General features: G+C 36.2%; 1 protein-coding gene across 8 annotated transcripts in view; it reads left to right on the forward strand.

Annotated features, from left to right (window-relative positions):
- The window catches only part of ALS2 (alsin Rho guanine nucleotide exchange factor ALS2), an 82,867-nt gene that overhangs the window by 40,440 nt on the left and 28,595 nt on the right, over positions 1-13,832 (forward strand). For 7 of the 8 annotated variants that reach the window (XR_012517657.1, XR_005579608.2, XM_039470027.2 and 4 more), the window contains exons 11-14: positions 784-964; positions 3,801-3,866; positions 9,344-9,506; positions 13,322-13,453. Coding sequence is in view for 6 of the 8 variants with exons in the window: in XM_039470027.2 (XP_039325961.2) it covers positions 784-964; positions 3,801-3,866; positions 9,344-9,506; positions 13,322-13,453 (542 nt within the window). In the remaining 2 variants the exon portion in view is untranslated. Of the gene's footprint in view, positions 1-783; positions 1,069-3,800; positions 3,881-9,343; positions 9,507-13,321; positions 13,454-13,832 lie in introns of those variants that run through there. The other variant, XM_074399264.1, reaches the window with a different exon arrangement.

Consider the following 13,832-nt stretch of genomic DNA (forward strand, 5'->3'; position numbering starts at 1 on the left):
AAATTCCCCTCCTTTGGGTAGGCTGAACATTCTAGGACTTTGCCAAGTGAAAGGAAGCAATCTAAGCTGGAAGCTTCCTGGGTTGCTCTCAAAGGAAGGTTAAATCTGCCTCTTTCCTGTTCTGGTTGCTGATTTCTTTGTTGGTCTTCCGGATCTGCTTTCCTAATTGCTTGAAAAGAAGTCCTAGAAATGAGGAACTTTAGACAGGCAAAAAGCAAATAATGCCCTGGTGCCCTCTCTGAAATTCAGAGCATCCTCAGCAGTCTAATGTTTGGATTGCCTTCTCTGCATTGAAGGGTTGGGCTTGTCAAAGAGGCAAGTAGAACAGAAGTCAGGACAAAAAGCTGAAAATGTTAACAAAGATAACCCCCAAAATGAGTTTAATTCCTGACTGTTACTTATCAGTGACTTAAACTAGATAATTTACTTCCCTTCTTTTGGCTTCAGGTTACTTATCTTCAAAATGACCAGAGAGTTGCATTAGCTCAGTGGTTCTCAAATTTTGCTGATCTTTAAAATCACCTGGAGAGTCTTTTAAAGAAAAAGCCAGCCTGGAATCTATAAGGTTCCTGTGAATGTGTTTTTAACAAGTTCCTCAAATGACTGGATACTGTGATCTTTGCGGTTGCTTTAATACTGTAATCATTTGGGGTCCTTAGATGAGAACACGTGGCAACAAGTTAAGGAATTAACGTAGAGGAATTCATAATTGTAATCATATGATCATAATAAAGTGATTGGTTTTCAATTTATATTGTCATCATCATCATCATTCTGTTGTAGAAAATTTGGGCACCACAGCTACAGTCCAGCTGTTGCAGGAGGTGGCTAGCCGATTCAGCAAGCTGTGTTACCTCATTGGTCAGCATGGAGCCTCATTGAGCAGCTTCCTTCATGGGATAAAGGAAGCAAGGAGTTTGGTCATCCTGAAGCATGCAAGTCTCTTCTTGGATAGTTATACAGAGCAAGTATCCAGTCCCGTGTCATGTTCAATCTCTGCAGGGTTATTCTGCCAAGGAGAACAGCTCCTTAATCAGAAGAGACTAGATTAGGGAGAGTGATAATAAGGTAATAGAAATTGCAAAGCAGTATTTTAATCTGAAGCCAACTATAGTTCTGCATTGCTAAAATTTAGTCTTCTCTAAATGAAAAAAAGGTTTAAAAATAATGAATTATCATGTTTCCTTCTATATTCTAGCAGAGTGATAGTGTAATTTACATAAAATTTACTATAATCTACTTCTTTAGAAAAAAATTTTGTTGACTAAATTGTACTAAAACTTGAGGAAATAAGTAACTAAACAAATTATTTTAAGACCAACTGCTGATTGTAAATATGGAGCTGTTCTGATGTCTGCTTTTTACTTTTGTGTAAATGGAAGTTTTAAAAGACCCAACTATTTTTAGTGTGAAGATGTTTTTTCTTAATAAAACCTAAAATAGTTATTCAAGGTTCTTTGCATATTTTCAAGTAAAATATCCCGTGTACTTGAAAATATAACTTAAAATGTTTCTCACTTTTTCTTAATTTGTATTTTGACATAATGATGGGAGGCATAATTTAAGTGTTATTTTAATGTATGTTAGGTTATGCTTTGGTCTGCAGTATGTATAGGTTTTTTTCTTTATTCATTCATACCTCAGCCATCCAACAAACACTGACTGGGTGCCCACTCAGTGCCAGGCATTTTCAGGGAGCTCCAGGCCCTGCAGCACAGCATGGGGCCTGCAAAAGCACCAACCCTCAGGGAGTTTATGTTTTGTTGGTGTTTTGTTTTGATTATTTAAACATAAATAATGTGTGTTTATTACTAAAAAAAATGCACAAATAAAGATAATCAAAAATAACCCATAATCCTACCACCAGAACTAACCACTGTTTATCATCTTCATGTATTTCCTTTCCAAATGATGTAACATGTGCAGACAGTTGAATGCTACTTTAATTCTAAGCAAAATTGAAAATATTTGAAGTCGTTAACTAAGACGAAATACCCTGGTTTGAGTCTTTTAACTCATCATCTTTCAGAAATGAAAAATGAAAATAATAGAACTTGATGCTAGTTTACTTTTTAAAAACTTGATTTTGTTGTTTCTGTGATTTCAGCTTTTACTGGTATAATTTTCCTTTTTGACTTGAATTTATCTCATAATACCTCTATTTCACTTCTTTTTCTTCTCTGGTACTTTAGGCCTTATGCTTAAAAATGCTTTTGTTCTGATACTTTGGGCTTTTTTTAACATAACATTTTATTCCTATAAATGAGCAAGTCAAATATTTGGGTTTATGTGTGAATCTTTAAAATTATTTTTATGATAATTTTAAAGTTATTAAAGGCTCGAGTGCAGTGGCATTACTACAGCTCACTGTAGCCTTGACCATCCAGACTCAAGTGATCCTCCCACCTTAGCCTCCCAAGTAGCTAGGACTACAGGTACATGCCAGCATGCCCAGCTAATTTTTTAAATTTTTGTAGAGATGGAGGTCTTACTATTTTGCCCAGGCTGGTCTCAAACTCCTGGACTTAAGTAATCTTCCTGCCTCAGCCTCTCGTAAGTGCTGGGATTACAAGTGTGAGCCACTGTGCCTGGCCAAAATTATTTTTTATTTTGATAAAATTACACATCATATAAAATTAACCATCATAACTACATTTAATTGTACAATATCAAGGGCTAATTTTAGTAGGAGTTTCCCTTCCTCCTCAAAGTCAGTTGATTCTGTTTGCCAGCTTGGGTGTGTATAAGAAATGTACAAGGCTCAAAGCAGTATAGCTAGACTTGTCTTTAGCAGTGTATAATCAACATTTTCTAAAAACTGTCTCACTCAAGCACTTTTAACATATTTTCTTACCTTAACTGACATTTCTTTTCTTCTTTTGAGCCAGAGTTTTGCTCTTGTCACCCAGGCTAGAGTGCAAGTAGCAACCCAGGCTAGAGTGCAAGTAGCATGGTCTTGGTTCACTGCAACCTCTACCTCGAAGGTTTAAGTGATTCTCTTGCCATAGCTTCCCAAGTATCTGGGATTACAGGCGTCTGCCACCATGCCCAGCTAATTTTGTATTTTTATTAGAGATGGGATTTCACCATGTTGACCAGGCTGGTCTTGAACTCCTTACCACAGGTGATCTGCCCGCCTTGGCCTCCCAAAGAGCTGGAATTACAGGAGTGAGCCACCGCCCTCGGCCTTCCCTGTCATTTCTTAATTGGGGAACCTGAAGTGAAGATTAGAGAAAGTGTTCATTAAAAATTCAGCTATTTTAATTATGTTTTCTGAAGTTTGTTAATTAAGTTACCAAATAATATCTACTAAGTAAATTATTGCATCTTCTTCGTAGTGTTAGGTGTTTTTAAAATTTCCTTTTATATTGTAGCCTCACTCTCCCAGGCTCAAGAGGTCCTCCCACCTCAGCCTCCCAAGTAGTTGAGACTACAGGCATGTGCCAGCATGCCTGTCTGATTTTTCTATTTTTGGTAGGGTCAGGTTTCCCCATGTTTTCAAACTCCTGGGCTCAAGTGATCCTCCCACTGTAGCCTCCCAAAGTGCTGGGATTACAGGTATGAGCTAATATGCCCAGCCTTGTATTACCATCTTTACTAAGCTGGAAGTCCCCTACCCCTCCCTTCACCGCTGTTATTGTGACTATTATACAACCTGCCTTTCACAAATGTTGACATCACAAAACATCTTAAACTCATAGGTGAGGTAATGAAGAATTATCTGTTCAGGTGTATGTTTGGAAACGGAAGAGCTAGTTTACATTTTAACTAATGTACGTGTGTTTTCTTTTCTGCTCAAGGTATTGCACATCTATTACAAATTTCCTGGTTATGGGAGGATTCCAGCTTCTTGCTAAACCTGCCATGTAAGCAAAATCATACCTTCCAGTTATCATTATCTCAGCCGAAGATCACGTTTTATAGTGTTCCGTGTTTTTGAGTGCCCAGGGAAAGCTTTGACTTCATCATTTTACCAAACAAATAAAAATGTAAACTTTCAGTAAGTCTTATACAGGACAGGTACTATTAGCCCCTGGTTATTATTATAAGTAGTATGCTATTGAAAAAACACTGAACAGATAGGCTCAGTTGCTGGGTCCTTTAGTATTATTCCTGAGACTTTGGACAGCTCTCTTTGCCTTAGTAGGCCTAGTTTTTTTCGTTTGAAAAATGGGAATGTTCTCTCCCATTGGTGAGGAATAAATAATGTATGTGATGACACACAGAAAAGTACAAAGTGTTCAGATAGAAAGTATCTGCGTTTAGCTTCTGGGTGAATAATTTAAAGGCTCCTTACACAAGGCGGTAGTTCTGAACAGATAGTTTTTCAACAAGTGTTGACCCAGCAACAAAGGCAAGCTTTTAAAAATTCTGTATTTAATTTAACTTTTTTTTTTTTTTTTTTTTAAATAGAGACAGGGTCTCACTATGTTACCCATGCTGGTTAGGAACTCCTGGGCTTAAATGGTTCTTCTGTCTTGCCTTCCCAAATTACCAGGATTATAGGCATACACCACTGTGCCAGGCCAAAAATTCTGTATTTTAATAGAAAATATTAGCAAATGCTTTGCCATGTTTTTTTGTTCGTTTGTTTGTTTGTTTTGGCAAAGTCTCACTCTGTCACTCAGCCTGGAGTGCAGTGGTATGATCTCAGTTCACTGCAACCTCCATCTCCTGGGTTCAAGCCATTCTCCTGCCTCAGCCTCCTGAGTAGCTGGTTACAGGTGTGCACCACCACACCTGGCTAATTTTTATATTTTTAGTAGAGACAGAGTTTCATCATGTTGGCCAGGCTGGTATCAAACTCCTGACCTCAGGTGATCTGCCTGCGTCAGCCTCCCAAAGTGCTGGGGTTACAGGTGTGAGCCACCATGCCTAGTCACTTTGTTGTTTTTTTTTTTTTTTTTTGAGGCAGGGTCTCACTCTGTTGCCCAGGCTGGAGTGCAGTGGCATGATCTTGGCTTACTGCAACCTCTTCCTCCTGGGTTCAAGCAGTTCTCCTACCTCTGCCTTCCGAGTAAGTGAGACTACAGATATGCACCACCACACCCAACTAATTTTTGTATTTTTAGTAGAGACAGGGTTTCCCCATGTTGGTCAAGCTGGTCTCGAACTCCTGACTTCAAGTGATCCACCTACCTTGATCTCAGAAAGTGCTGGGATTACAGGCATGAGCCACTGTGCCCAGCCCCATGTTTGCTTTTATCTTTTATCCTAATAGAAGGAATACTAACATTCTCATCTCATTTCTAGTTTTAATGGCAGTACTTTTAATATTTCAGCATTAAAAATGATTAAGTTTTTGGTAGATATAATTTATAGGGTAAAAAGCCTCTATTTCTCAAAGTTGTAGAGGAATTGATTTTTATCATGCTAAATATCTTCGAGTTCCCAAATTCTAAAATTCAGTAATCTTTATATATTAATTTTTTAATACATTGCTGGATTAAATTTGCTTATACAATTGTCTCTTGGTACCTGTGGAGGATTGAGTCCAGGACTTCCCAAAGGAAACCAAAATCCCAGGATGCTCAAGTCCCTGATATAAAATGGCATAATATTTAAATATAAACTGTGTGCATACTTTCATATATGTTAAATCATCTCTAGATTACTTGTAACATCTAATAAAATATAAGTGCTATATAAACAGTTGTTATATGGTATTGTTTAGGGATTAATGACAAAAAAATGATAGAGACATAATTTTTTTCTGAAATATTTTTGGCCTGAGGTTGGTTGAATCCACAGATTTAGAACCCACAGATGTGGTGGAGCTTTTTTTCTGTTTCCTGGAATAGTTTGTATGAAGTAGGACTTATTTTTACTTTGAAGATTTGGCAGAATTTATCTGTAAAATAATCTTGGCTTCATGGGGGGCATTTGCTGTGGTGAGTTTTTTACTGAGTTTATTGAATAGATATGTTCAGGTCTTTATTTCTTCTTACAGCTTTTGTTATTTATATTTCTCTGGAAAATTGTTCACTGCACCCTTGTTTTAAAATTTATTGGCATAATGTTCCTAGCATTGTCTTAAGATGATTTCACCTCTGCAATAACTGTAGTTGTACCCCTATTTTACATTCTTATGATTATTCATTTGGGCCTTTTATCTTTTTTATATTGATAAGTCTTGTCAGCAATTTACCCTTTTTAAATTAATTTTCTCAAAAATTAATCATTTCTCTTTTTAAAAATTTCATTAATTTCTGCCTTTTATTTCCTTCTACTTTCTTTGTGTTCACCTGTTAACTTCTTACAACTTTGAGTTTAGCACTTGGTTCATTAATTTTTCAAATTTAAAATTTTTCTAATGTAGCCATTTAAGGCTATAAATTTCCCTCTAATTGTTGCTTTAGCTGAATCTTAATACATTTTGTTTTTATAGTCATTCAGTTCTAAATATTTTTCTAATTTCCATTATGAATACTTTGACTTACATGTTTGTTAATTTCCAAAATACAGGAGTTTGGTCTTCATTTTTTAAAATGACCGTTTCAAGAATATGTCTTTAACCTTGTGTAGTAACTTAAAAATTCTTGATCTCAATTTTCCATTATTTTGCTTTCAGCCTGTCTGCAGTGTTCATATATTTCTTATAAGCAGCAAAAGACATTGTTATTATTGTTGTTGTTGTTCACATTTGAGAACTAGTTTTGACAAGTTTACATTTGTAATCAATGACTTTATTATTTTTAGTCTCTTTATTATAATGACTAAAGTAGCTTAGCTAGCTCATAATGTTGGTGAAATACTGAATCATAGCCAAAGAAAATAAGAGAAATTGGGGTTGTAGCCAAATCAATAATTAAATGGAGCAGAAAGAAATGCAATAGTTATTTTTGCTAATAGTAATGCTTGAAGAAAAGCAAGTTTAATTACAGGAAGATGTAGAAAATAGATGGAGACTTGTGACAATTTAAATGGAAAGCTTCTGGGCTTCTTGAAGGGCTCTGGTAGTAGCTGACCCTGTTTCTTTATTCTGCTGTTGTTGACCTTCCTCTAGTATTTCCGAGTTAGATTCATAGTACTAAAGAATTGACATTGTTAGAGCAGGAAAATGAGATGTCATAAGTTGAAAGCCTCTGGCCTTTTGCACAGCACCATGCTCAGAACCTGGGTTTTACATCGTTAAAGGCAGCAATGACATCCTATTCCCATTTCTATTTACAAAGTCAATATTTAAAATTATCTTAAAGATTTCATTTTAAGAGGAGAGTTTAAAAATGTCTAGAGCACAGCTAGGGTGCCCACATGACTGTTAGTGGATCTTGGATGATGATGTGCAAGCACTTATCATTCATCTGATTTTTCACTTAGCTGCTCACATCAGGCTTGCCTGGTGGTTTGATTATTACAAGTTTTTTTCTTAATTGTGATAAAAGATATTTAATGTCATAGTTATTTTAATCTTAATTGTACACTTATAAGTAAAGTGTATAATTTAGGGGCATCAAATTCATTCACAGTGTTGTATAACCATCACTATTTTTTGATTATCCCCAAGAAGAACTCAGTGCCTGTTAAATAATAACTTCCCCATACTGTCTCCAGTTGTCTGCCTGGCTCTAGTACCCTATTCTACTTCCTCTCTGTATGAGTTTGCCTATTAGGTACCTTATATGAGTCGAATGATGCATTTGTCCTTCTGGGTCTGGCTTATTTAAGCATTGTATTTTCAAGGTTCATTCATGTTGTAGCATACATCAAAATTTCATTTCATTTTATGGCTGAGTAATGTTCTCTTGTATGTACACACTGCTGCATTTTATCAATCAGTTCATCTGCTGACGGACACTTAGGTTGTTTCTATATTATGTTTATTTTTATTTTAAAAATCTGAGTAAAAAGTATAGACCTTGCCATATAAGGAAAGATTATATGGCAGGGTTATATGCCACAATTAGATTAAAAACTCCCAAGAAAAGATAAGCTGATCAGAGATGCTTTCTGGTTCAGATTTCTTAGCAGTGTAGCTAGGCCTCTTTTCCGGGAAGATTATAGGTAGGGACATGAGTGAGTCCTGGAAAGTAATGTAGTTTACAGGAGTTGGAACATTTCTGGGCTACTGTCGACTGAGTACTGAGTATTGAGGAGAAATATGGTCCAAGGGAGTATGTATTCACTATGTCTTACCTCTGTCTCTCAGGAGCAGGTCAAAACAGAACACTTGTATAGAATTAAGTAAGTCCTCAGCTGATTTCTGCAGTAGATCATGGAGAAAGAAGTAGAAACACTAGCACAAGCCAAATATAAGTAAAAATGTGGGCCCGCTATGTAAGATCTCTCTTTTTTTGAGACAGGGTCTTACTCTGTCACTCAGGCTGGTGTGCAGTGGCACAACCATGGCTGACTACAGCCTCAACTTCCTGTGCTCAAATGATCCTCCTGCCTCAGCTACCTGAGTAGCTGGGACTACAGGTGTGTATTTCCATGCCTGGCTAATTTTCATATTTTTTTGTAGAGACAGGGTTTCATCATGTTGCTCAGGCTGGTCTCGAACTCCTGGACTCAAGCTATCTACCCACTTTGGCCTTCCAAAGTGCTGGGATTACAGGCGTGAACCACTGCACCCAGTTCACCAACTGTTACTACTTTACCATTAAGTATTTTGGTTTAGTGAGTTAAGTCTCAATGGATTATTGATCAGCATTAAAATTTGCAATAAAATTTTTACAATGAAGTTTTTAAAAACTGAATGTTAAAAACTAATTGTTGGCTTCAGTTTGAAATGTTTTTGAAGATCTCAGCATTTAAATCTTCACATATAATTATCTTTATTGTTTCCTCTTAACTGTAATACTAGTTCTTGCAGCTTTTTGTTACTTTCCTATAATAAGCTCTTATTAGGTGATCAATAATTGCAAGAAAAAAGAAATTAGGAGTATTTTAATATCCGCACTAATTCTGTTGGAGCAGGGAGCTTTGCTTTTCTTCCAGTGTTTCTATTTAGCACAGCTGCCGAGAGCAATTAGTCTTGCCATTTATTGCTGTGACTTTTGGATTTAAAATTAACAGGTAATGGTGTCAGCTGGTCTCTGATTAGTCACCTTAAATTTTGGGATGCATGACTTATTTCCTGGAATATAGGCTCAAGTCTGTGACTAACCATTTGTATTGCTACCATTTGCTACTTTTTATTCTTAAAAAAATCCTATTTTATAGTTAGGGAAATTCTTTTAATTATATCTGGCTTATTTCATTGTATTTATTTTCTACTTTCATAGACCCTAAAAAATGTACATTCTGAAAGAGGTACTTTCTAGTGAAATTTTTAATTTAATATCATGCATATTATCAATTCCAAAATGATTAACTAAATTTTTTTTCCCTCTACCTCTAGAGATTTCCTAAATAAAAACCAAGAGCTGTTGCAAGATTTATCAGAAGTTAATGATGAAAACACTCAGTTGATGGAAATACTGAATACTTTGTTTTTCTTGCCAATCAGACGACTTCATAATTACGCAAAAGTTTTGCTAAAGCTTGCTACTTGTTTTGAAGTGGTAAGCTCCCATATATGCCTCTTTGGACATTTGGAAAGCCAAGGATCAGAGTTATTTGTAAGGATTATGACCCACAAGATCTGAAACTCCAGTAATTTAATATTTATATGTGTCTAATTAAATTTAATTTTCTTCAGGGAAATGACAGAGGAAAGTATGACTGTAGATAAATTGAGTTTTCTGTGGATTCAGTTTCCTTTTAGGGCCTTATCAAGATGGATGAACTGTATTCATTTTATGAAACTTTGTCTAAAGTTGAGATCCTATCATGATGCTACTCATTCAGTAGTTATCAAAATTTATTGGATGCATACTGACTAAGAGTTAAACAGAACTCTTTAAATCCCTGGCTTTCTGTATAATGGCACACACCTGTAAGGGAGGGGCATTACTCAGCTTGGATTAATGCTAGACTTTATGCCAGGTGTTTAGGCTACCTTAGCGAATGTGGAGAGGAATCAGTGTTACAGGATTTTCTCAAATGTTAACTAGTCCAGTCTTGCATAAAACTAGTTAGGTGGAATCCTAGGAAGTTAGCACCACACTAGAATATGAATGTATGTTAAAGCTGGTCCTGAGACATTTACGTTTGAAATCCCATCAAAATGTGTGATTTCATTTTGTTTCTACCCTGAAAGGCTCTAGAGAAATTATAATGACTCTGAAGTCCCTTATAGGTTTTTGTGTTGTTGTTTGTTTGTTTTTGAGACAGAGTCTCATTCTGTCACCCAGGCTGGAGTGCAGTGGTGCAATCTTGGCTCACTTGCAACCTCCACCTCTCAGGTTCGAGTGATTCTCATGCCTCAGCCTCCTGAGTAGCTGGGATTATAGGTGTGTACCACGACACCCAGCTAATTGTTTGTTTGTTTGTTTGTTTTTGTATTTTTAGTAGAGATGGGGGTTTCACCATGTTGGCCAGGCTGGTCTCGAACTCTTGACCTCAAGTGATCGGCCTGCCTCGGCCTCGCAAAGTGCTGGGATTGTAGGTGTCAGCCACCATGCCGGCCCCTTATAGGTTTGGAATCTTCATACTCTTTGGGTCTATCTCTTGATCTAGACAGATTTCACCCCTCAGAGTGACCCAGGAACTGATTGATGTAGGCTTTCTACATTTGAGCCTGCTGTGATCTTATAGGTTTCAAAACTGAAACTGAAACCAGACTAAAGAAAAGACCTACAAGATCTTTAAACTGATCTAGCTTTAGCTGTGAAGGTTTGACCTATCAAATATCCCAATGAAATACAGCTTTCATCTCAATATGGCCTGAATTAATAAAAAAATGTCCTACCAGATTAGCTTAGAATTGTTCAGAGTCAGAGTTAAGATTCCCTGTATGTAGCTCTCATGTGCTTTATATTTCCTTCCTGAAACACTCCTATTCCCATCGTCATTCCGGGACAAAGTCATTTTATTATGAAAATAAAGCCTTATTTGACTTTACTGCTTCTCTTTCCCCTACCCATCTCTGAAGGATTATTTACTCTGTGTTTTGCTAACACTTTATCTCTCCATTATTCACTTCTTGTGTCGTATCAATGGCCCTATCCTTATCACAGGGCATGAAAGTCAACTATGGAAGCTTTTTCAAAACAAACCTGCCTGTATTCCATCACTATACATTATAATGTAGTAAGTCTAAGGCACAGCCTTGACATCATACATGTGTATACACAAATATGTTTTTTTAAATGCCTCCATATAAAAATAATACTGATACTTAACATTTATTGAATGAATTCCATATGCCAGGCACTGTTCTAAGCAAATTATGTATATTCATTTAATCCCCACATCAACTCGGTGAAGTAGGTATTATCATTATACCTATTTCATCATCAGCCTTTTACAGATGACAGAATTGAGATACAGCTGAGAATTGGCAGAGCTAGAATTCATATCCAGGCTCTGATTCCAGAGTCTGTCTCTCAGCCTACTTTTCTAGATTGCCTTTTGTGATATGTAACCTATTTTTAAAAACCACTGCATTATTCTAGTACATTTTTCTATCTTCTCTGCCTAATTATGGTACAAAGATCATGCCTTATTTTTTTCCCCCTAGCACTCTAGCAGAATGTTCTATATGTGATAGATGCTCATTAAATGTTTCTTAAATGAATGGAAGGAATGAAAATGAGTGACTTCCAGAATTGTGGCAAGTAATTACTCATGAATGTGAATGATCATCCTTTGATCTTACCTTCTGGCATAGCAGTTACACCTATCCCAGTAGTTGGTTCTCAAAGCTTGGTTTGCAGACCCCTGGGGGTTCCAAAGACCCTTTTAAGAGATTGACAAGTTCAAAACTATCTTCATGGCAATACTAAGATATTTGCCTTTTCCACTATGTTGTCCTATTCATTGATGGTGCAAAAGTTAAAGTGGGTAAAATTGCTGGCTCCTTAGTAGGAATCAAGGCAGTGGTACCAAACTGTACTGTCATTGCATTCTTCACTGCCATGCACTTGCAGTTAAAATACAATTTCACTTAAGAATGTTCTATTATGTGTTATATTCTTCACTGCCATGCACTTGCAGTTAAAATGCAATTATAATTAAGAATGTTCTGTTCTACATGGCGACGTGCAAAGTACATGTAAAGCAGTTCTGCTGCATGCTGAAGTGCAGTGGTTTTTTTTAAGAAAAAGCACAATTGTGATTGAGTTGAGAGCGTCTCTTGAAGTAAACAGGTTGCTTTTTTTTTTTTTAATCTTGACAATTGACAAACTGATTTTTCAGATTTGGCTATTGGCAGATATTTTATCAGAAGTGGGTAAATGAACCTGTCATTTCAAAGAGAACAACTGATCATATTTGTTGCCAAAATAAAATCTCAACTTTTAAGCAAAAATTAGAATGTTAGAGATGAATCTGCCACCGTGAGTCTGAAAGTTTCCTAATACTAAGGACATTTTCTCATGAGATTGGTGGCTCTATCATCATGTGATTTTTGATGTCGTAGAAAAAAGATGTCAATATTTGGAAGATCTGCATAATTCAGTCAACCAATATTTTCCATATGTCCAGTCTGCAGTGAGAGATGATACAAAATCATAGCTGGTAAAAGACTCAAAGTACACGATAGACCCCTGGATTTTAATGTCACAGAGTACAAAAAAGTTCATTGCTGTGTTTTCAGATTCCACATTGCAGCTCCCTTTAAGAATCTACCACATAGCAAGTTTTAATATAGTATCAAAGAAGAATATCCACATTTATTTGAAATGGCTATTAAAGTGCTTCTCTCTATTCCAGATACATACCTTTATAAGGCCACATTTTCTTCATAGGTTTTAATCAAATAACATATAACATACTAAATGCAGAAGCTGATATAAAAATCCAGCTGTCATTTTTAAAGCCAAATAATAAAGAGATTTGAAAAAATGTGGACCATTGCCACTTTTCTCACTAAAAATTTTTTTGTAAGTGAATTAATAAAAGTTTTTAAAATTTCTTTATTTTCTAATATGGTAAATATCAGTAGATACAGGCCACATAAGAAAAATAAAGGGATCCCAAAACCAAAACATTTGAGAACTCCTGCCCTATCCTGAGGTCTCTGCTGCTGTCCTCACTAACTGCCAGGTTTTGTTTCTCTCCCCTGAGTTATACTCCTATTTGTATGTACTTTTATGTAGCAGAATTTTCTGAAACCAGTCTCCTTTTCCCAGTCTCTTGCAGTGTGCTGCTTACACTCTTGGGCCAAATTTTCCCCTACATTTAATACTATGTCTTTAAAGCAGACTGAGGCTACAGATTCTGGACAATGGTTTTATGTTCTTTTTTTTCCTCTCTCTTTTATTTTTGCCCGTAGGCCTCTCCAGAATATCAGAAACTGCAGGATTCCAGTTCTTGTTATGAATGTCTTGCTCTCCATCTCGGCAGGAAAAGGAAGGAAGCAGAATACACACTGGGCTTCTGGAAGACCTTCCCTGGAAAAATGACGGTATGTCATGCCAGTTGTCATTTGTTACTCTAAGAAACAGCAACTGTTTAGATAACAATGGATATAATTTTCTCTGTTCCTCACTTGTTTATGGTAATAATATTTTAATGAAGCCTTTCCTAAAATGTCTAAGGACCATATCAGTGGGTGCTCTAAATACCTTCTCTCATTTCTAGAAATCCTCTCTAAAGACTTCCTTACCATCTTTAGTTTGTTTCTGTATTCTTTTTAATCCCCTTTGAGCTCTAATTTTATGAAGTGTTTCGATCCCATATAAATTTAGTTTTTACACCAAGATAGCTATGACCAACAAATTCCCTTAAATGTGATTTGCGTCTGTTTTATTTTCTTTTTGCATGTTAAAATAATTTTGATTGTT

The sequence above is a fragment of the Saimiri boliviensis genome, chromosome 5 (assembly GCF_048565385.1).
Source record: "Saimiri boliviensis isolate mSaiBol1 chromosome 5, mSaiBol1.pri, whole genome shotgun sequence".
Classification (NCBI taxonomy): domain Eukaryota; kingdom Metazoa; phylum Chordata; class Mammalia; order Primates; family Cebidae; genus Saimiri; species Saimiri boliviensis.